Below are 20802 nucleotides of genomic sequence, written 5' to 3'. Positions count from 1 at the left end.
TGTGCTATTTCATAGGAGTTATTTGCATTTTCCTGATGGTTAATCAAGTTGGATGTCTTTCTACGTGCTTTTAGATATTCATATAGATTTGTGTGTGTGTGAAGAGTCTGATCAAATATTTCACCAATCTTTATTGAGTTGTCTTCTTACTAAGTTGTAAGAATTCTTTATATATTCCAGATACATGTTCTCTTTCAGTATATGTATAGAAAATGTTTTCTCCCATTTTGTGACTTTTCTTTTCATTTCTTAATTGTGTCTTCCAAAGAGCAAAGGAAGAATAATTTCAATGAAGTTTCCTTTTTCTTTTATTTACGTTATTTTGTTGTGCTTTTTTGTCCTAAGAAATCTTTGGCCTACCCTCCCCTATGCCAAAGGTTTTCTCATATGTGTATTCTAGAAGTGTTGAAATTTTAGTATTTACTTTTAGATATTATGATTTATTTAATTTCTATATATGGTAAGTGGTAAGGGTTAGTGACTTTTTTTTTCCCCCACACATATATCCAGTTGTTTCAGAGCCATTTGTTGAAAAGACTCTCATTTCTCCCACTGAATTACCTTGGCAACTTTCTTAGAGATCAGTTAATTACATATATGTGGATTCTATTTTCTGTTCCATTACTATAGCTTTATAGTAAACTAAATTAAGTAGTATAAGCTTTATTTTTTAAAATTGCTTTGACTATTCTATGTTATTTACATTTCAATATAATATTCAGAATCAGCTTGTCAATTTCTACAAAATTGGGATTGCTTTCATCTGTGGATCAATTTGTGAAGAACTGCCATCTTAACAATACTGAGTCTTATAATCCATGAACTAGTGGCATTTCTGTCCACTTCTTTCTGTATTCTGTAACGTTCCTCAGTAATATTTTATAATTTCCAGTGAAGAGATGTTGCTCACGCTTTGTGAATTTTATTCCCATGTATTTTATGGGCTTTGGCTCTACTATAAATGGAAAATCTTAAATTTTATTTTCCAGATTTTTGCTGCTAGTTTTAAAAATATAATTGATTTTTAAAAGTAACTTTATACCCTGTCACTGCTGGATTTGTTATTTCTAGGATTTGCTTTATAGATTCCTTAGGATTTTCTATGTAAAAAGTCAGGTCATCAATAAAAAGAGACAGTTTTGCTTTCCTTCTTTCTGATACTATTTCATTTATTTTCCTTCATTGCAATGATTACGACATTCAGTCCAATACTGAATAGGAGTAGTGAGAGCAGACATCCCTACCTTGTTCCTAATTTTAGAAGGAAATCATGCAGTTTTTTCCATCATAGAATCATTTTGTCTGTTCTAGAACTTCATCTAAATGGCATACAGTATGTGCTCTTTTTTGTATAAGGCTTCTTTCTCTCAGTGTGTTTTTGAGATTTATTCATGTGGTTGCATGCCTAAGTAGTTTCCTTCTTAGCAAGTGTTGATTTTTTTAAAAGCAACTTCTCAAAGCATAATTTACATATAACAAAGTATAGCCAAATATGATCAAATATGATAAATGTAAGATTTTTGTAAGTGTCCTTTATCAGATTGAGGAAATTCCTTCTATTCATTGTTTATTAATAGTGTTGAATTTTTTGTCGATATTTTTTTCCACATCTATTGAAATAATCAAGTGTTTTTTTCTCCTTTCTGTCAGTGTGGTGAATTACATTGTTTTTTAATGTGAAACTAATCTTACATTCTTGGAACTTATTCTACTTGGTCACACTGTAGTATATATTTTTCATATATTTCTTGATTTGGTTCACTATTATTTTCTTAAGGATTTTTGCATCTTTGTTCCTGTTGAATATTTGCCTGTAATTTATTTTGTTGTAATGGCTTTGTCAGGTTTTGGTATCAGGGTAACACTGGCTTCATAAAATTGGTTGTGAAGTGTTCCCTCCAACATGATGTTCTTTTTTCTTTGAATGTTTGATAGAATTCAACAGTAAAAGCATTTGAACCTGAATTTATCTTGGTGGGGACATTTGTTCAATTTTGTTAAGTTGCATTTTTCAATAAATTTTTCCTTTGTTTAAGTGGTCAAAGTTTTTGCCATAGAGTTATTCATTTTATTCTCATCTCTACCTTTTATGCTTGCAATGTTTATTCTATTAACTTTCAATGTAGTTATTGATATGTTGAATTTAGGTTAACATTTTATTAGTTTTATATTTGTCTACTATGTTTCTTATTTCTAGTTCCCTTTTCTTACCTTTTAGAATTCCATTTTAATTCATCTGTTGACTTTTTATCTATTCTTCTCTGCTTGTTCTTTAGTGATTGCTCTAGGGATTAATCCTGTTAGACTCAAATTGCACATTTGGTCACACCTGCTGTGGGTGGCAGCTTTGATCCCAATTCAGACACTGCTTTGAGTCTGCCCCATGTGTGTGGTACAGACCATAGCAGAGTTCACATACAGAATTTGGGATTTTCTTTTGCTTACTCTCTCCTTCCGTGTGTTTGTACACTCTCTGGTGGCCCTAATTTCACTGACCCTTTTGCCTATATCCTTCGTTCAGAAAGATGGCAAATTTTTCTCTTGAGTACCAACTGGTACCATCTCTGTGTCTGCAGCTGCTCTTGAGTCAAAGGTGCAAGAAACGTTAAAGTGACTCCATGCAGATCTGAGTTCTTTTCCCAAGGTTTCAACTCCCCTGCAAAATTAAATAACTTTGTTTCAGACTCTCAGATAATTAGTCTCCCCTCTCTGCCAAGGGTTTCTATTTGTTTTTGCTAGAAGCTGTTGCTAGGAAATTAATCCTTTATTACAGAAGTAGGAATTAGGTATTGATTTTTAAAATGTTTCTGAAGGTACTAGTCTCTCACTCTAAAAGAGTTTCAGGCCCTTTGAATGTGATATTTAAATGTGGCTCTTTTTTTTTTTTTTTTTTTGTAAAACACGCTGGGCTTACTTACCTATACCTGGTGGAGGCAAATATTATGGCAAATGAGGTGTTTGTCTAACACAGCTGTCCCTCTAGTATTGGTTGATGTACAAGTAATTTTGTTGAAGACATTTTATAAATAGTTGATGATGAAAATAAATCAAAAATATGTTGTTTCCTATTTTTTCTCAATAGTTTTAGGTCAGCCTCTTTTTACTTGAAATTATATTTAGAAATTTAAAAGAACAGTAAAACCCCACTTATCCAGTAGATACACATTAAGAAATAGTAATCCTTTAGAACACAGTTAAAACCTCTAATCCTAAAAGAACTTTAAGAACAGGGAAAGGGAAATAAGTAACAATAAGGAAAATCACTAGTTTTACATAGTAGAGAAGTTGCTGTACTGTTTTCTCTACTTTTCTCTATGTTGTTCATAATAAAACAAAACAAGACAAAAAAGTAAAAGAAAAAGAAAGCTTTGAAAAGCTAGGAAATTATAGGAAAATATATATATTATGAAATAATAAATAAAAGAAAGTTGATAAAGCACACCAAATTAATAGACTGGAAGACATCAACAGTGTAATAATTTGCATTGAATCAAAAAGTATTTCAGAAATTCTGTACTTATTAAAAAATGTATAGAGGTTTAGCACTAAAACAAAATATAATGTATATTCTGGGAGGCTAAAGAAAAATGTCATGATTTGCAGTTTATATGATTTTCCAAACCACATCTCCAAAATGATACATTTGCAATCTCATAACAAACAATAAGAGGGCTCAGAAATAATGGGAACAACATATAAATCAATGTTCCTATACCTAGAAGTAACCAACTAAAGTATATGTATTTGAAAATGACCCCATTTGTAATAGTATCAAAAGTGTTAAGTTACTTACAAAAAATAACAAAACATACGCAAAATCATTATGGTGAAAGTAAAAAAGATATTTTGAGATACATAAAAGAAGTCCTGAGTATATGGAGAAATAAGCAGTCCTTATAATTCAGAAGGTCAATGTCAGGATTTCAGCTCCCTCTGAATTGACATATACATGAAAGGCTAGCTCAATAAAAATTTCACCAGTAATTTTATAGAATGTTGCAAATTGATTTTTAAATACATGTGGAAGGATAAAGGGCAAAGGACGATCCGAGATAATTTTGAAAGTGAAGTAATTGGGACTTACCCACTCAGATATCATCTGGTTACTAAACTGCTGTTTAACAACATGGTCTTGGTGAAAGAACAATAATATATCAGTGGAAGGGATGAGAGGGTCCATAAACAACCAACACAGTCATGTGGGAAGCTGATGTGTGACAGAGGTGGGCATGTAGATCAGTGAGCAAAGTATGGATCCCTTCAGTAATCTAATTCTGAAAGTTGACTGTATTCAATATTTTGTAATAACCAATAAGGGAAAAGAATCTGAAAAAAATATATATATGTGTGTATAACTGAATTGCTTTGCTGTACACCTGAAACTAATACAACGTTGTAAATCAACTATACTTCAATTTAAAAAATGAAATAAAAATAAAAGTTGGCTATCTGTGAGGATGGAGTTCAAATTGGATGCTTGTTTCCAACGATAAACCTAAAAGCATTTGAGACAAAATAAGGAACACGCACATGCACACATACACCCACACACACAATTATCTATTGGAAGAAAACACAAGGCAATTGCTTTATCACCTCAGGGTAGCATATGATTTCTTGAGTAGAACATTGAATATTAAATGGCAGAAATGCTAAAGTCAAAGATTAATATGTTTGACTATGTTAAAAAAACAAGCCACTGTTTCAACCTAAGTTTTCATTGGTAAGAGAGTATAATGGAAAAATTGCAGAACATTCATTGGAATGGGGAACTATAGATCAGGTAAAATGAATATACTTGATTTATACATAACACCATCAATAGATCTATAAAACATAGTACTGAACAAAAAAATTCCAGAATGATCTCAACATTTTGATACTGTTTATGTTTTTTCTAATATAAACCTTATGTCTCTTCAAGTGTCAAAGATTCACACTGATAATCATCTTCTTGTGGCCATGGAGCCTCAAAATGGGAAGATTTTAAGATTTTTATGGATAAACAACAAGGTCCTACTGTATAGCACAGGGAACTATATTCAGCATTCTGTGACAAACCATAATGGAAAAGAATATGAAAAAGAATATATACATATATATATAAATATATATAACTGAGTCACTTTGCTGTACAGCAGAAATTAACACAACATTGTAAATCAAGTATACTTCAATAAAATTTTAAAAAATTGTTTTAAAGAGACTTCGGAAAACTGAAGTGGTTTTTTTTTAATTTTTTTTAATTACATTTTTTTTTGCTTTATAACAAATTTAATCAGTTATACATATACATATGTTCCCATATCCCCTCCCTTTTGTGTCTCCCTCCCACCCTCCCTATCCCACCCCTCCAGGCGGTCACAAAGCACCGAGCTGATCTCCCTGTGCTATGCGGCTGCTTCCCACTAGCTATCTACCTTACGTTTGGTAGTGTATATATGTCCATGCCGCTCTTTCACTTTGTCACAGCTTACCCTTCCCCCTCCCCATATCCTCAAGTCCATTCTCTAGTAGGTCTGTGTCTTTATTCCTGTCTTACCCCTATGTTCTTCATGACTTTTTTTTTTCTTAAATTCCATATATATGTGTCAGCATACAGTATTTGTCTCTCTCTTTCTGACTTACTTCACTCTGTATGACAGACTCTAGGTCCATCCACCTCATTACAAATAGCTCAATTTCATTTCTTTTTATGGCTGAGTAATATTCCATTGTATATATGTGCCACATCTTCTTTACCCATTCATCCGATGATGGACACTTAGGTTGTTTCCATCTCCGGGCTATTGTAAATAGGGCTGCTATGAACATTTTGGTACATGTCTCTTTTTGAATTATGGTTTTCTCAGGGTATATGCCCAGTAGTGGGATTGCTGGGTCATATGGTAGTTCTATTTGTAGTTTTTTAAGGAACCTCCATACCGTTCTCCATAGTGGCTGTACCAATTCACATTCCCACCAGCAGTGCAAGAGTGTTCCCTTTTTTCCACACTCTCTCCAGCATTTGTTGTTTCTAGATTTTTTGATGATGGCCATTCTGACTGGTGTGAGATGATATCTCATTGTAGTTTTGATTTGCATTTCTCTAATGAGTAAAGATGTTGAGCATCCTTTCATGTGTTTGTTGGCAGTCTGTATATCTTCTGTGGAGAAATGTCTATTTAGGTCTTCTGCCCATTTTTGGATTGGGTTGTTTGTTTTCTTGTTATTCAGCTGCATGAGCTGCTTATAAATTTTGGAGATTAATCCTTTGTCAGTTGCTTCATTGGCAAATATTTTCTCCCATTCTCAGGGTTGTCTTTTGGTCTTGTTTATGGTTTCCTTTGCTGTGCAAAAGCTTTTAAGTTTCATTAGGTCCCATGTGTTTATTTTTGTCTTTATTTCTATTTCTCTAGGAGGTGGGTCCAAAAGGATCTTGCTGTGATTTATGTCACAGAGTGTTCTGCCTATGTTTTCCTCTAAGAGTTTGATAGTGTCTGGCCTTACATTTAGGTCTTTAATCCATTTTGAGCTTATTTTTGTGTATGGTGTTAGGGAGTGATCTAATCTCATACTTTTACATGTCCCTGTCCAGTTTTCCCAGCACCACTTATTGAAGAGACTGTCCTTTCTCCACTGTACATTCCTGCCTCCTTTATCAAAGATAAGGTGACCATATGTGCGTGGGTTTATCTCTGGGCTTTCTATCCTGTTCCATTGATCTATCTTTCTGTTTTTGTGCCAGTACCATACTGTCTTGATGACTGTAGCTTTGTAGTATAGTCTGAAGTCAGGGAGCCTGATTCCTCCAGCTCCGTTTTTCGTTCTCAAGATTGCTTTGGCTATTCGGGGTCTTTTGTGTTTCCATACAAATTGTGAAATTTTTTGTTCTAGTTCTGTGAAAAATGCCAGTGGTAGTTTGATAGGGATTGCATTGAATCTGTAGATTGCTTTGGGTAGTAGAGTCATTTTCACAATGTTGATTCTTCCAATCCAAGAACATGGTACATCTCTCCATCTATTTGTATCATCTTTAATTTCTTTCATCAGTGTCTTATAATTTTCTGCATACAGGTCTTTTGTCTCCTTAGGTAGGTTTATTCCTAGATATTTTATTCTTTTTGTTGCAATGGTAAATGGGAGTGTTTCCTTGATTCCACTTTCAGATTTTTCATCATTAGTATATAGGAGTGCCAGAGATTTCTGTGCATTAATTTTGTATCCTGCAACTTTACCAAATTCATTGATTAGCTCTAGTAGTTTTCTGGTAGCATCTTTAGGATTCTCTATGTATAGTATCATGTCATCTGCAAACAGTGACAGCTTTACTTCTTCTTTTCCGATTTGGATTCCTTTTATTTCCTTTTCTTCTCTGATTGCTGTGGCTAAAACTTCCAAAACTATGTTGAATAAGAGTGGTGAGAGTGGGCAACCTTGTCTTGTTCCTGATCTTAGTGGAAATGGTTTCAGTTTTTCACCATTGAGGATGATGCTGGCTGTGGGTTTGTCATATATGGCCTTTATTATGTTGAGGAAAGTTCCCTCTATGCCTACTTTCTGCAGGGTTTTTATCATAAATGGATGTTGAATTTTGTTGAAAGCTTTCTCTGCATCTATTGAGATGATCATATGGTTTTTCTCCTTCAATTTGTTAATATGGTGTATCACGTTGATTGATTTGCGTATATTGAAGAATCCTTGCATTCCTGGAATAAACCCCACTTGCTCATGGTGTATGATCCTTTTAATGTGCTGTTGGATTCTGTTTGCTAGTATTTTGTTGAGGATGTTTGCATCTATGTTCATCAGTGATATTGGCCTGTAGTTTTCTTTCTTTGTGACATCCTTGTCTGGTTTTGGTATCAAGGTGATGGTAGCCTTGTAAAATGAGTTTGGGAGTGTTCCTCCTTCTGCTATATTTTGGAAGAGTTTGAGAAGGATAGGTGTTGGCTCTTCTCTAAATGTTTGATAGAATTCGCCTGTGAAGCCATCTGGTCCTGGGCTTTTGTTTGTTGGAAGATTTTTTATCACAGTTTCAATTTCAATGCTTGTGATTGGTCTGTTCATATTTTCTATTTCTTCCTGATTCAGTCTTGGCAGGTTGTGCATTTCTAAGAATTTGTCCATTTCTTCCAGGTTGTCCATTTTATTGGCATAGAGTTGCTTATAGTAATCTCTCATGATCTTTTGTATTTCTGCAGTGTCAGTTGTTACTTGTCCTTTTTCATTTCTAATTCTATTGATTTGAGTCTTCTCCCTTTTTTTCTTGATGAGTCTGGCTAATGGTTTATCAATTTTGTTTATCTTCTCAAAGAACCAGCTTTTAGTTTTATTGATCTTTGCTATCGTTTCCTTCATTTCTTTTTCATTTATTTCTGATCTGATCTTTATGATTTCTTTCCTTCTGCTAACTTTGGGCGTTTCTTGTTCTTCTTTCTCTATTTGCTTTAGGTACAGGGTCAGGTTGTTTACTTGAGATGTTTCCTGTTTCTTAAGGTGGGATTGTATTGCTATAAACTTCCCTCTTAGAACTGCTTTTGCTGCATCCCATAGGTTTTGGGTCGTCGTGTCTCCATTGTCATTTGTTTCTAGGTATTTTTTGATTTCCTCTTTGATTTCTTCAGTGATCACTTCCTTATTAAGTAGTGTATTGTTTAGCCTCCATGTGTTTGTATTTTTTACAGCTCTTTTCCTGTAACTGATACCTAGTCTCATAGCATTGTGGTCGGAAAAGATACTTGATACTATTACAATTTTCTTAAATTTACCAAGGCTTGATTTGTGACCCAAGATATGATCTATCCTGGAGAATGTTCCATGAGCACTTGAGAAAAATGTGTATTCTGTTGTTTTTGGATGGAATGTCCTATAAATATCAATTAAGTCCATCTTGTTTAATGTATCATTTAAAGCTTGTGTTTCCTTATTTATTTTCATTTTGGATGATCTGTCCATTGGTGAAAGTGGGGTGTTAAAGTCCCCTACTATGATTGTGTTACTGTCGATTTCCCCTTTTATGGCTGTTAGTATTTGCCTTATGTATTGAGGTGCTCCTATGTTTGGTGCATAAATATTTACAATTGTTATATCTTCTTCTTGGATCGATCCCTTGATCATTATGTAGTGTCCTTCTTTGTCTCTTCTAGTAGTCTTTATTTTAAAGTCTATTTTGTCTGATATGAGAATTGCTACTCCAGCTTTCTTTTGGTTTCCATTTGCATGGAATATCTTTTTCCATCCCCTTACTTTCAGTCTGTATGTGTCTCTAGGTCTGAAGTGGGTCTCTTGTAGACAGCATATATATGGGTCTTGTTTTTGTATCCATTCAGCCAATCTGTGTCTTTTGGTGGGAGCATTTAGTCCATTTACATTTAAGGTAATTATCGATATGTATGTTCCTATTCCCATTTTCTTAATTGTTTTGGGTTCGTTATTGTAGGTCTTTTCCTTCTGTTGTGTTTCTTGCCTAGAGAAATTCCTTTAGTATTTGTTGTAAAGCTGGTTTGGTGGTGCTGAACTCTCTCAGCTTTTGCTTGTCTGTAAATGTTTTAATTTCTCCATCAAATCTGAATGAGATCCTTGCTGGGTAGAGTAATCTTGGTTGCAGGTTTTTCTCCTTCATCACTTTAATTATGTCCTGCCACTCCCTTCTGGCTTGTAGAGTTTCTGCTGAGAGATCAGCTGTTATCCTGATGGGGATTCCCTTGTGTGTTATTTGTTGTTTTTCCCTTACTGCTTTTAATATGATTTCTTTGTGTTTAATTTTTGACAGTTTGATTAATATGTGTCTTGGCGTATTTCTCCTTGGATTTATTCTGTATGGGACTCTCTGTGCCTCCTGGACTTGATTAACTATTTCCTTTCCCATATTAGGGAAGTTTTCAACTATAATCTCTTCAAATATTTTCTCAGTCCCTTTCTTTTTCTCTTCTTCTTCTGGAACCTCTATAATTCGAATGTTGGTGCATTTAATGTTGTCTCAGAGGTCTCTGAGACTGTCCTCTGTTCTTTTCATTCTTTTTTCTTTATTTTGCTCTGCAGCAGTTATTTCCACTATTTTATCTTCCACCTCACTTATCCGTTCTTCTGCCTCAGTTATTCTGCTATTGATCCCATCTAGAGTATTTTTCATTTCATTTATTGTGTTTTTAATCAATGCTTGATTCATCTTTAGTTCTTCTAGGTCCTTGTTAACTGTTTCTTGCATTTTGTCTATTCTATTTCCAAGATTTTGGATCTGGGAAATAGAATCTTGGATCATCTTTACCATCATTATTCTGAATTCTTTTTCAGGTAGACTGCCTATTACCTCTTCATTTGTTAGGTCTGGTGGGTTTTTATCTTGCTCCTTTTCCTGCTGTGTGTTTTTCTGTCTTCTCATTTTGCTTATGTTACTGTGTTTGGGGTCTCCTTTTTGCAGGCTGCAGGTTCGTAGTTCCCGTTGTTTTTGGTGTCTGTCCCCAGTGGCTAAGGTTGGTTTAGTGGGTTGTGTAGGCTTCCTGGTGGAGGGGACTAGTGCCTGTGTTCTGGTGGATGAGGCTGGATCTTGTCTTTCTGGTGGGCAGGTCCACATCTGGTGGTGTGTTTTGGCGTGTCTGCGGACTTTTTATGATTTTAGGCCACCTCTCTGCTAATGGGTGGCGTTGTGTTCCTGTCTTGCTAGTTGTTTGGCATAGGGTGTCCAGCACTGTAGCTTGCTGGTCGTTGAGTGAAACTGGGTGCTGGTGTTGAGATGGAGATCTCTGGAAGATTTTTGCCTTTTGATATTATGTGGAGCTGGGAGGTCTCTTGTGGACCAGTGTTCTGAAGTTGGCTCTCCCACCTCAGAGGCACAGCACTGACTCCTGGCTCCTCAATTTGGGATGATGTGTTGTCTATTCATGTATTCCACAGATGCAGGGTACATCAAGTTGATTGTGGAGCTTTAATCCGCTGCTTCTGAGGCTGCTGGGAGAGGTTTCCCTTTCTCTTCTTTGTTCTCACAGCTCCTGGGTCTCAGCTTTGGATTTGGCCCCGCCTTTGCGTGTAGGTCGCCGGAGGGCGTCTGTTCTTCGCTCAGTCAGGACAGGGTTAAAGGAGCAGCCTCTTCGGGGACTCTGGCTCACTCAGGCCAGGCGGGAGGGACGGGCACGGAGTGTGGGGCGAGCTTGCAGCGGCAGAGGCCGGCGTGACGTTGCACCAGCCCGAGGCGCGCCGTGCGTTCTCCCAGGGAAGCCGCCTCTGGATCCCGGGACCCTGGCAGTGGCGGGCTGCACAGGCTCCCGGAAGGGCGGTGTGGACAGTGACCTGCGCTCGCACACAGGCTTCTTGGCGGTGGCAGCAGCAGCCCCAGCGTCCCACGCCCGTCTCTGGGCTCCGCGCTTTCAGCCGCGACTCACGCCCGTCTGTGGAGCCCCTTTAAGCAGCGCTCTTAATCCCCTCTCCTCGCGCGCCAGGAAACCAAGAGGGAAGAAAAAGTCTCTTGCCTCTTCGGCAGCTCCAGAGTTTTCCCAGACTCCCTCCCGGCTAGCTGTGGCACATTAGCCCCCTTCAGGCTGAGTTCTCGCCGCCAGCCCCAGTCCTCTCCCTGCGCTCTGACCGAAGCCCGAGCCTCAGCTTCCAGCGCCGCCCGCCCTGGCGGGCGAGCAGACAAGCCTCTCAGGCTGGTGAGTGCCGCTCGGCACTGCTCCTCTGTGCGGGAATCTCTCCGCTTTGCCCTACCCAGGTATGTGGGGAGTTTCTTGCCTTTTGGGAGGTCTGGGGTCTTCTGCCAGCGTTCAGTAGGTGTTCTGTAGGAGTTGTTCCACGTGTAGCTGTATTTCTGGTGTATCCGTGGGGAGGAAGGTGATCTCTGCTGAAAACTGAAGGTTTTATCCAAGATATTTGAATTTTTCAGCATTGGCAGCCTCTTTGAAAAGTAATCATTCTTTCTAGTTCAGATACACCTCACTGTTGGCAAAATTTGGCCTGTGGCCAGCCTCTTCATGACTTTTGGATTTTCCACACTACTTCTCCTAAATTCTGGTACATTGAATCCAGCAGCAAAAAACTCTGAATAAGGTTGATAGGGTAATGAGTTTTCCAAATATGGGAACTCTATTCCAGAGTGTGACAGGCCAACTCATTTCTCTGTCTTCCTTATTCTGCTACCAGTTCTAAAGCTGTGTTAGTCATCATGTGTGTATCTTTGTGTGTGTGTGTGTGTGTGTGTGTGTGTGTGTGTGTTTTAACCTATTTGGAACTATATAGAGAGTCCTGGGTTTAATCTCCTTAAGTCAATGAATAGGAATTGAAGATTGCTCCCATACTGTTGTTTCAAGTAGTCATTTGGTCTGTGTCTTCCAATCAGGTGTTCTTAGTCACTGTCTGGAATTTTGAACTGTACATGATCCCACTGGCATTATCACTCCTCTTTGTCTACAATTTCATCGGACCTACGAGGGGGAAGGTTGGCAGCATCCAGGACAGCCAGGTGAGCAAAGATTCCAATAATTCTGACATTTAACTAAAGAAAAAATGTGTTAGCAGTAAACCACCACCACCAAATCATGACGTGAGTCCACTGCATTTGAGGAGCAACACTGCACATGTATTCATGTTACAGGGAAGATATTTATCATGTGTAATCTGGAGTCTTCTTCCTAGAGCATCTTGTGTTCCTGAGTCTTGGCCTGCCTTCTTAGCCTGAGTGAGCCATCTGGTTCTTGGTCAGCATTTCCATGTGGGTAGCACATGTCTTCATGCCCATCTGGTTCTCCATAAGGTTCCTGGGAATGAGATTCTCAATCACTAGAGAAAAGCCTTTGGTGGCTCCTTGAGCCCCTTCAGGGCACACACAACTGAGAAGCTGCCTCAGGCATCTCCATATAATTATCCTGTGCAATATTCTCCTCTAGTCTGAAGCCTCAGGGGATGCTCTGAGGCTTGCCAACTCCCAGGGAAATCAGAGAGTGCGTGGGCATGGGCCCCTCTGTTCTTGAGTGCCCAAGTTTTTCTTGCAATTCTCAAACTCACCGTGGTGTTAAAGGAAGCACAGGCAAGGCCTCTTCTCAAAGACATCGCCCAGCATTTACTTTTCTTAATTTTTCTCCAGCTCTCCCTCCTCTTCCCCTCTAATCCTAGCCCATAGAATCTTTTTCTGCTCTGGGTTAGAAGGAACTTGTATTATAGACTTGCTTTATGATATAATCTTGGCATCCCGGATTCAAGAACCAAGTTTTTAAAACAAAACTCAAAGGTCTTGAGACTTGATAACATCCTTTAGAAAAATCACCTGCACATTAGGTTTTCTAAGACTCAAAAGCTGACCATCTTCACCTATTTTTCCTTATAAATGTTCTGATTATTTAAAAAAATCATCTCTGAAATAATGGATATTTAAGGAATGTTTCTGGTTTCATTTGGGATGGGGGAAATGAGTGTTATGGCAAGGAGTAAAACCTCAGATGAATTCCAAATTCTATTCTGTTTGGTTTTTGATTGTGTAGTGCAATAAGCATGTGCATATATCAATAAATGAGGGGCCTGAAGATGCTAGAACCAAGTAACAAATAAATAGCTTTAAAGTACAGGTTTATGTAAGGACTAAGTTTCACAGAGGTACAGATGAGGGAAATTTTTACAGAGAAGCATCTGTTGTAAAAGTGCTGGCAACTAACATTTTTACAGTTTTAATCAGATTTTATTTTCCCAGGTATATATATGATGTATACGTTTATAGCATGTGTATATATATGTGTATGTGTACATGTGTATTTGTAGGCAGGTATATATATGTATATATCTGTGTGTATGTAAATATGGGTACATAAGTGTACTTGTGTGTGTATGCATATAAATGTGTATGTGCGTGTATGAAACCTTTTTTAATTTACTAAACATTTTCTAATTTATTACCTAATTTAATCTTGGTAACATAACCATGAAGGAGTCAAGAACTACTGTTTTCATTTCATGCTTCATAAAGCTAACGTTCAGAGTGGCAAAGTGATTTGCTCAAAGTCACACAGCAAAACAGTGCTGGAACAGTGTCTCCAGCTGAAGACTTGGTCTCAAGATGAAGACTTCTGACTCCTAATTACATTACAGAGTTTTTTCCTCCCACAACATGTTTCATTGTATTCATTTTCATCCATGTGCTTTTATGAAACATGCTTGTTGCCATCACTGAATAGGTTAGTTCTCCAGCATCAGTAAGTATCCCACAGACTGCTAGGTGGAGCTCCTAGGAATTCTGGGAGGTAATACAGTACCAGCCCTGAAGAAATTGCTCAATGGTTTATGGAGGATAGCAGAGTACTGTCTGGATACTTCAGAGTTACTCCCTTATACAAGCATGATATTGACCATTCTTTTTTCTATTGGAACAATGGCATCTAATTAGCATGCCTGACCTTTGCAAGGTTAAGCAGAAAGGTAAGTGTTCAAATGGAAAATAGTCCTTGGTTTTCTGATACCCAGCATTTTTTTTTTTTTTTTTTTTTTGCGGTACGCGGGCCTCTCAGTGTTGTGGCCTCTCCCATTGAGGAGCACAGGCTCCGGACGCACAGGCTCAGCGGCCATGGCTCACGAGCCCAGCTGCTCCGCGGCATGCGGGATCCTCCCAGACTGGGGCACGAACCTGTATCCCCTGCATTGGCAGGCGGACTCTCAACCACTGCGCCACCAGGGAAGCTCCCCCCCCAGCATTCTTTTGAAGCTACCAAATCATTGGATTGTGTACCAATACATGTTAGCTTTTAAATGTAGCAGTGATGTGATTCAAGTGTACCTGTTAACTAGCCAAGATCTCTAAATGAATCTGAACAAGGCTCTGTGCAGCACAGCTGTTGCTGGGGCCCCTGAACTAAAGTCAGTCCCCCCTTTAGTCCAGATCTGAGCCTTGAGTTTCCTTCCCTCACCTGTCCTCCACCAACCCCAAAGCCCAAGGAAAACAAGAATGCCATATAGAAACCTGTAGCTTATTCTTGAGATTGATTACATTCAGACTAATGCACTTAATACTGTCTAATGTTTCGGTAATGGCCCCAGAGGAAAAGTGCAGTCATTCTAACAATGAGCCCTGCACAGAAGGAGTATGGTGTTCTCAGCCTTAACACAGCAGCTGCTTCATTTGTCAGACTCAGAACAAAACTGTTTACAGATAGTACAACTCCGCAATGCATTTTTAAAGCTGGCTGCCTTCAAAGGGCACTCCCCTAATAGCTTTATTTATACTTAACAGTTTTATGTAGATTATGCATATTGTTTACAACCTTGGCAAGGCATCCCTTAACTTTAAAAATGTCCTTTTTAAAGAAGTTACAGTGTATTTTAAAAAGACTAGTGTTGCAACGATATAGGAAAACTTTAAGCATGAGTATGCATTTCATTCGTAGTTGGTAATTTCAGTTGATGTTTTATTACAAATTATGGATTTTCCTTACAGGAGAGCACGGATGTAGGTGAGGAGGAGGATGAAGATGACAAGGTGGGTGTGCTCAAGAAAGGACACAAAGGGGGAACATGACTGCTTTCAGTGTTCTAGCCGGTTGAGTCAAACTATATATATATATATATATAGATAGATAGATAGATAGATAGATAGATAGATATATTTTTTTACTACTATAGGGTAACCAGTATAGTGATATTCTCGTAATGTATAAAGGGTATATCCCTTTTTAAGATTTTTAAAATGAGGATGAAAAGGGGCGAAATATAAGGAATAACTGAAATGTTATAGAAGCATCCCTCTAGGAGGCCTGTCATTTGAGGCAAAGATTAGCCTTCCCCTTGGTGGATGAAAGGTAGATGAAAGGTAGCCCAGGAAGTCAAAAGTAAATCAAGTGCAATCGCTCTTCCTTTAGGCTCATGTCTGCACTCTGCAGGGTGGTCACCCGCTTCAGAACCTGTCACTTGCCCAGCTGTTGCTGGCAACGTTTTCAACTCTACGTCTGTGTACATCTGTCCTCTCTCTCCTCCTGGGAGAATCTCTCAAATCTGCTGCTTTTTGTTGTCATTACACTTTCAGACAAACCTTCTGGAATAAAATGGAAAAAAAAAAAAGTGAAATACCAAATGAGATGCTACTAGCTTCACGGCCGCCCAGTCCCCTAGAGCCTATGGGTCTACAGGGCTAGGGTGATAGTGTGTAGAAGGCTGACGGGAGAGGAAAGGGGCGAACGGGGGAAACTTAAGAGTTAAGTATCCAATATAAAATGTCCAGAAAATAGAAACGAATTTAAAAACACTAGCTCCATGACACAGACAGCCTTAAAATTAATTGAGCGAGCCAGATGGTTTTGCCCATTTGAAGGATGCTGGGCAGATTACAACGTAAATCTTATTTGTTGTGCTAAAATGATCATTAATAGCAAAGTAATAAAGTATAATTTTTAAAAGGCAATTGACCCTTTTTAGAATGAAGGTCCCATGATGCAACTTTCTTCTTCTTCTTTTTTTTTTTAAATTAATTAATTTATTTATTTATTGGCTGCTTTGGGTCTTCGTTGCTGCGCGCGGGCTTTCTCTAGTTGCAGCGAGCAGGGGCTACTCTTTGTTGCAGAGCACGGGCTCTAGGCTCACGGGCTTCAGTAGTTTTGGCTCGCGGGCTCTAGAGCACAGGCTCTGTAGTTGTGGTGCACCGGCTTCATTGCTTCATGGCATGTGGGATCTTCCTGGACCAGGGATTGAACCCGTATCCCCTGCACTGGCAGGCGGATTCTTAACCACTGCACCACCAGGGAAGTCCTGCAACTTTCTTCTTGAAGAATTGACGTGAGTGGCTTCTGAGTGATGTAACTCCTTGAACATTAAAAATAGTCATAGCTAAGCTTATGTGCGTGAGGGGGTGTTTAACCAAAGGAAACACAGGTATTAATGAAATTATTTTAAACCTACATTAGGCATAATTATCAATTTTATTAACCAAAGTTTGGAAGTGAGGAAGATTTCTTTCTCTTGGACCAAGTCTGTGTAAATGAGCCACCCCGTGGAAGGAGGATGTCATCCACCCTTGAGAGATAATTGTGACCATGGGGCTTTGCACCATCTGATAAAGGAGACATCTAACAAGAAGGCAATGGATGAAAAAGTGGTGTCGATGAACTGTCAGGCAACAGATTGAGCCATGAAAGTCTAGACCATTGTTTTTCACCATCTAACCTTGCATTGTGGTGCTTCAAAGGCTTTCTGGGGGCCTGGGGAGGTAGAGCCATTTGGGCTGTGCATCAAGTTTTTCTGGGCAAGGATAACTAAGTTGGAACTACAGCATCTACATGCATGAGCCTGGGAGCTCTTGCGTTCATCCAAGCACAGCCCTCCACGCAACAGATGCGGCAGCCCATCCCACACTGAGGACGTTGGCTCTGGGGTTCTCCATGTCTCCTCCAGGGCAATTCCATTCTTGAGATACTTTGATTGTAGTATGTTTGTAGGGACTTTAATAGCCCCACCTGGCCATGTTTGTTTTGCTTCCTCAATTTCATACTTCTGTGGAAACTTCTAGAGGAATAAGTCTGAAATGAAATGTTGACTTCTGTTTGTGCCTCTTCTGCTGAACACAAGCCTTCTATTGTGAGAGGATTTTGGCAAACTTTGCAGTCTTTTTGCACGTCTCTTCACTCTCACTTCTCTAAGAGATGGGTAAACTAGAGCAGTTTTCAACTTTTAAGACTTCGGGAGCATACATCCACCTATATATTATTACACTTCATCATTTCTTCTCCATGTAGAGCAGCCTCCATGCCTAGGATGGGTCCCTCAAGCACACAGGCCCTGGGCCACTGCCCTCCACAGTGTGCTGACTCCAAGGGCTTCCCCACAGCGCCCTTCTGGCTTCTGTTGTGTGTTTGACATGACAGACGGGCTTCTGGGAACTGTAACACACCCAGTGAGAGATGAACTGTTTACAGATTATAAACACGCAGCCGTCTCCTTCCAAACCAGAAGAGGAGAGGAACTCCTTTCTACCCAAACAATCCATCTTGAAAGTGACACTCCTTAATTGCCAGCACCCCTTCCCCCAAAATACCATCATGGACGACTGTGGAAGATGAAAGCATGCTGGGGCCCCTTGGCACAGCTTCCTTGGGAGATGGACGCATTCCCATATTCTGCCTGTCTCTGATGCACAGGCCAGGACATGGTCTGGGGTCTGTCATCTTTTTATTGTCTGGAACGGGGATGGTTGTAAAATGACATCACTATAGCCTCTTGCTTCTTCTCATTGTTGAAAGTCCATGGAAGATGATCTGCATTTTTAGAAACCAAATTAGGCTCCACAGTTTTGCCTTCCTTTCTTTTTGTGGACTTTCAGTTACAATGTAGAACTTTCAGGTCACTAGTTTTTTGGCTTTTAGGAAACTAAATGTACAAACTAAACTTTGAGGAGAGGAGATTTTTCTTTCTTATACCTGATGGCTTCACACAAGAGATTGCTTGTTACAAGTAGAGTTTGCCGGGGACCCCAGAACAGACAGATAACGGCTACCTTCAGCCAACAGCAATCAGCTGACATTTCCTATTTGTATTAGATTCCATATGTGGAATTCTTCTATGTGGACCTTATTTGTACGGATGGATTACAATGGAAATTGCATTAATTTTCTACACAGTAAAGGTCAGTAATTGAAGCGTGAACCAAGAAACTATTGTGTAAAATGCTGTATCTCATATTTAGGAAAGGTCACGCAAGGCAATAATACCTTGTTTTCATTGCAGAAGGTATAAATACTTGCATTAGAGTTTCTTTTCTTTTTTCCAGCCCAACAATCACTTAGGTAGAATATTTCAGCATTTACTAGTAACATCAGGAAGAAAGAATCATAAGGGCATGTAATAAAAAAAAAACTGCCTATTGCTATCATAAAGAGACTGCATTGTGATGCCTGCATTGTGGGTTGGTTTGTTTTTAACTCAGATGTCAGAAATAGGACTTGAATCATCTGTTCTTTTAAGATTATCAATGAGTTCACAATTGCTTTACAGTGTTTGGGGGGGTGGGGATCATCCTTTCATGTCAGTTATGGGTGAAAAACAGATATGGATGTTTTCCTTTAAGAAAATAAGAAATATCTGATACATTTTTGTTGATTGATGGTGGAATGTGGTGGAACATTTTATAATGAAAGGATGCAAATGAATATTATATCTCTATTCTCTTTTCACAAATTAGGATGATATTATTAAAATTTAAGTATATTTTAAACCATCAATCTTAGTTGTAATAATGATTTTCATCCTACATATGGATTAGTTCACTCATCAGTACCCAGGCAGAGCCTTCTTAGAGAGAGAAGGATGTGGCGTATGTATCAATATTTATTATGTATCAGTATTTAGGAGTTCTTCTTGTAAATTAACCTGCATAGTCCTTTGGTTGAGTTGTTCAGGGCCAGCATAGCTCATGCCCTGTGTTTTCTTGTTCCAGAAAGAGAAGATGATCTATAGTATCTCAACCAGGGAAGACTCGTTCTTGGAGGAAGTCTTCTTACAATTTAATAGTGAGAGTAGTTTTGTTTATGATTCCTTTGTGCCTTCTTAAGAATGTCAGAAACAAAGCAAATTAGTTTGATCAGTGATTTTTTTTGTAACTATTGACTAAGCCATGGTACTTTAAGATGGTGTAATATTTTTAAGAAAATGAAAAGTCAGGTAATATCTTTGAAAGGTTAACAATAGTTGAATACACACACATATTTTCAAGGCATATACATTCTATATACAGGGCATGTTGTAGAGGACCTACTTATGGATAATTTTCAGGGGAATAAAGTAAATGGTTGTTCCGATGTAACTCCTTTTAATTTGAATTAATATTATATTCAGTGATGAAGTGATTTAATTGCTAGCATTTCAACCGTACCATCTTACTTCCAAGACTTTAATATTAAAATGGATTCCAGCCAATTCTTAATTATCAGTTTATGCATGTTTTGCATGAAAAGGGATCGGCTTCCCCATTTCCTGCCGTCTTTTCTCTGAACCATTGACTTGCTCAAATCCCTTTTAAAAACTCAAACTTCCATTCTTAAAAATGTTTGGCTTCATTACCTTCAGAAATAATCCAGAAATGTTATTAATCTGACATTTGAAGCATTATTCAGCCTACTGCTACCAGGTTCGCTAACAGCCCCAGTACTTGTGGATTTTCTTTGTGATTTCTACTGTAAGGATTATACTTGGTAGGGTACTCCCAAATACTGTGAAATATGGTGTGCCAGACTATAAATTAGATGGATTAGCCATCCTTTTATTAGCTAATGTGCACTAACTGGTGCTCTGAAGTTATAGACTATAATACTACATCTGGATATTTATCTTGCCGTTGTCTAAAATTTTTACATTATGCTAATATAGAATACATTGGACATTGTATCTCAATTATCCACAAGTCATTATCTTTCTGAGGATAGTAGCCATTCCTACAAGAGGAATTTCCTATCGAAATCCGCTCTGTTTCAGTGTGGTTTGCCTTAAGTCCCAATTATCCAATGTGTTTGCAAGGTAATTGATAGATAATTTGCAAAATAATTGATAGAAAGGTGGGGACATCACTTTTTCCTCAAGGGAATATAGTAATTTAAAGTAAGTAATAAATGACACAAAAATGATAATTTAAAATGAGACCATTTTGAGTAAGAATTATTTAAATGATTAGATTTATAAGATTATTCTTATTTGTAGAGTGTTTACAATTTGCAGGCTGTTTTTATATGCTTTAGCTCATTCAGTACTCAAAGGAAACCATTAAATTTGATATTATTTTCCCCGTATGCGAATGAACTAACCCAGGTGAAGAGAAATGTAATAATGCATCAGAGATTTCCCAGCCAGGATAGTAGCAAGACTCAAATCCAG

The 20802-nt window shown here is 38.2% G+C and overlaps 1 protein-coding gene across 5 annotated transcripts in view; it reads left to right on the top strand.

Moving 5' to 3' along the window:
• The window catches only part of MCTP2 (multiple C2 and transmembrane domain containing 2), a gene marked incomplete at its 3' end in the record, with an annotated part of 245631 nt that overhangs the window by 194802 nt on the left and 30027 nt on the right, over positions 1–20802 (top strand). For all 5 annotated transcript variants that reach the window (XM_082619662.1, XM_082619663.1, XM_082619660.1 and 2 more), the window contains 2 exons: positions 12311–12433; positions 15389–15430. In XM_082619662.1, coding sequence (XP_082475788.1) covers positions 12311–12433; positions 15389–15430 — 165 coding nt within the window. The remainder of the gene's footprint in view (positions 1–12310; positions 12434–15388; positions 15431–20802) is intronic.

Source organism: Mesoplodon mirus, assembly GCF_964341445.2.
Source record: "Mesoplodon mirus genome assembly, chromosome: 4".
In the NCBI taxonomy this organism is placed as follows: Eukaryota; Metazoa; Chordata; class Mammalia; order Artiodactyla; family Ziphiidae; genus Mesoplodon; species Mesoplodon mirus.
Note: the sequence above shows the minus strand (reverse complement) of the source record. Positions and strands in the feature narration are given on the sequence as shown.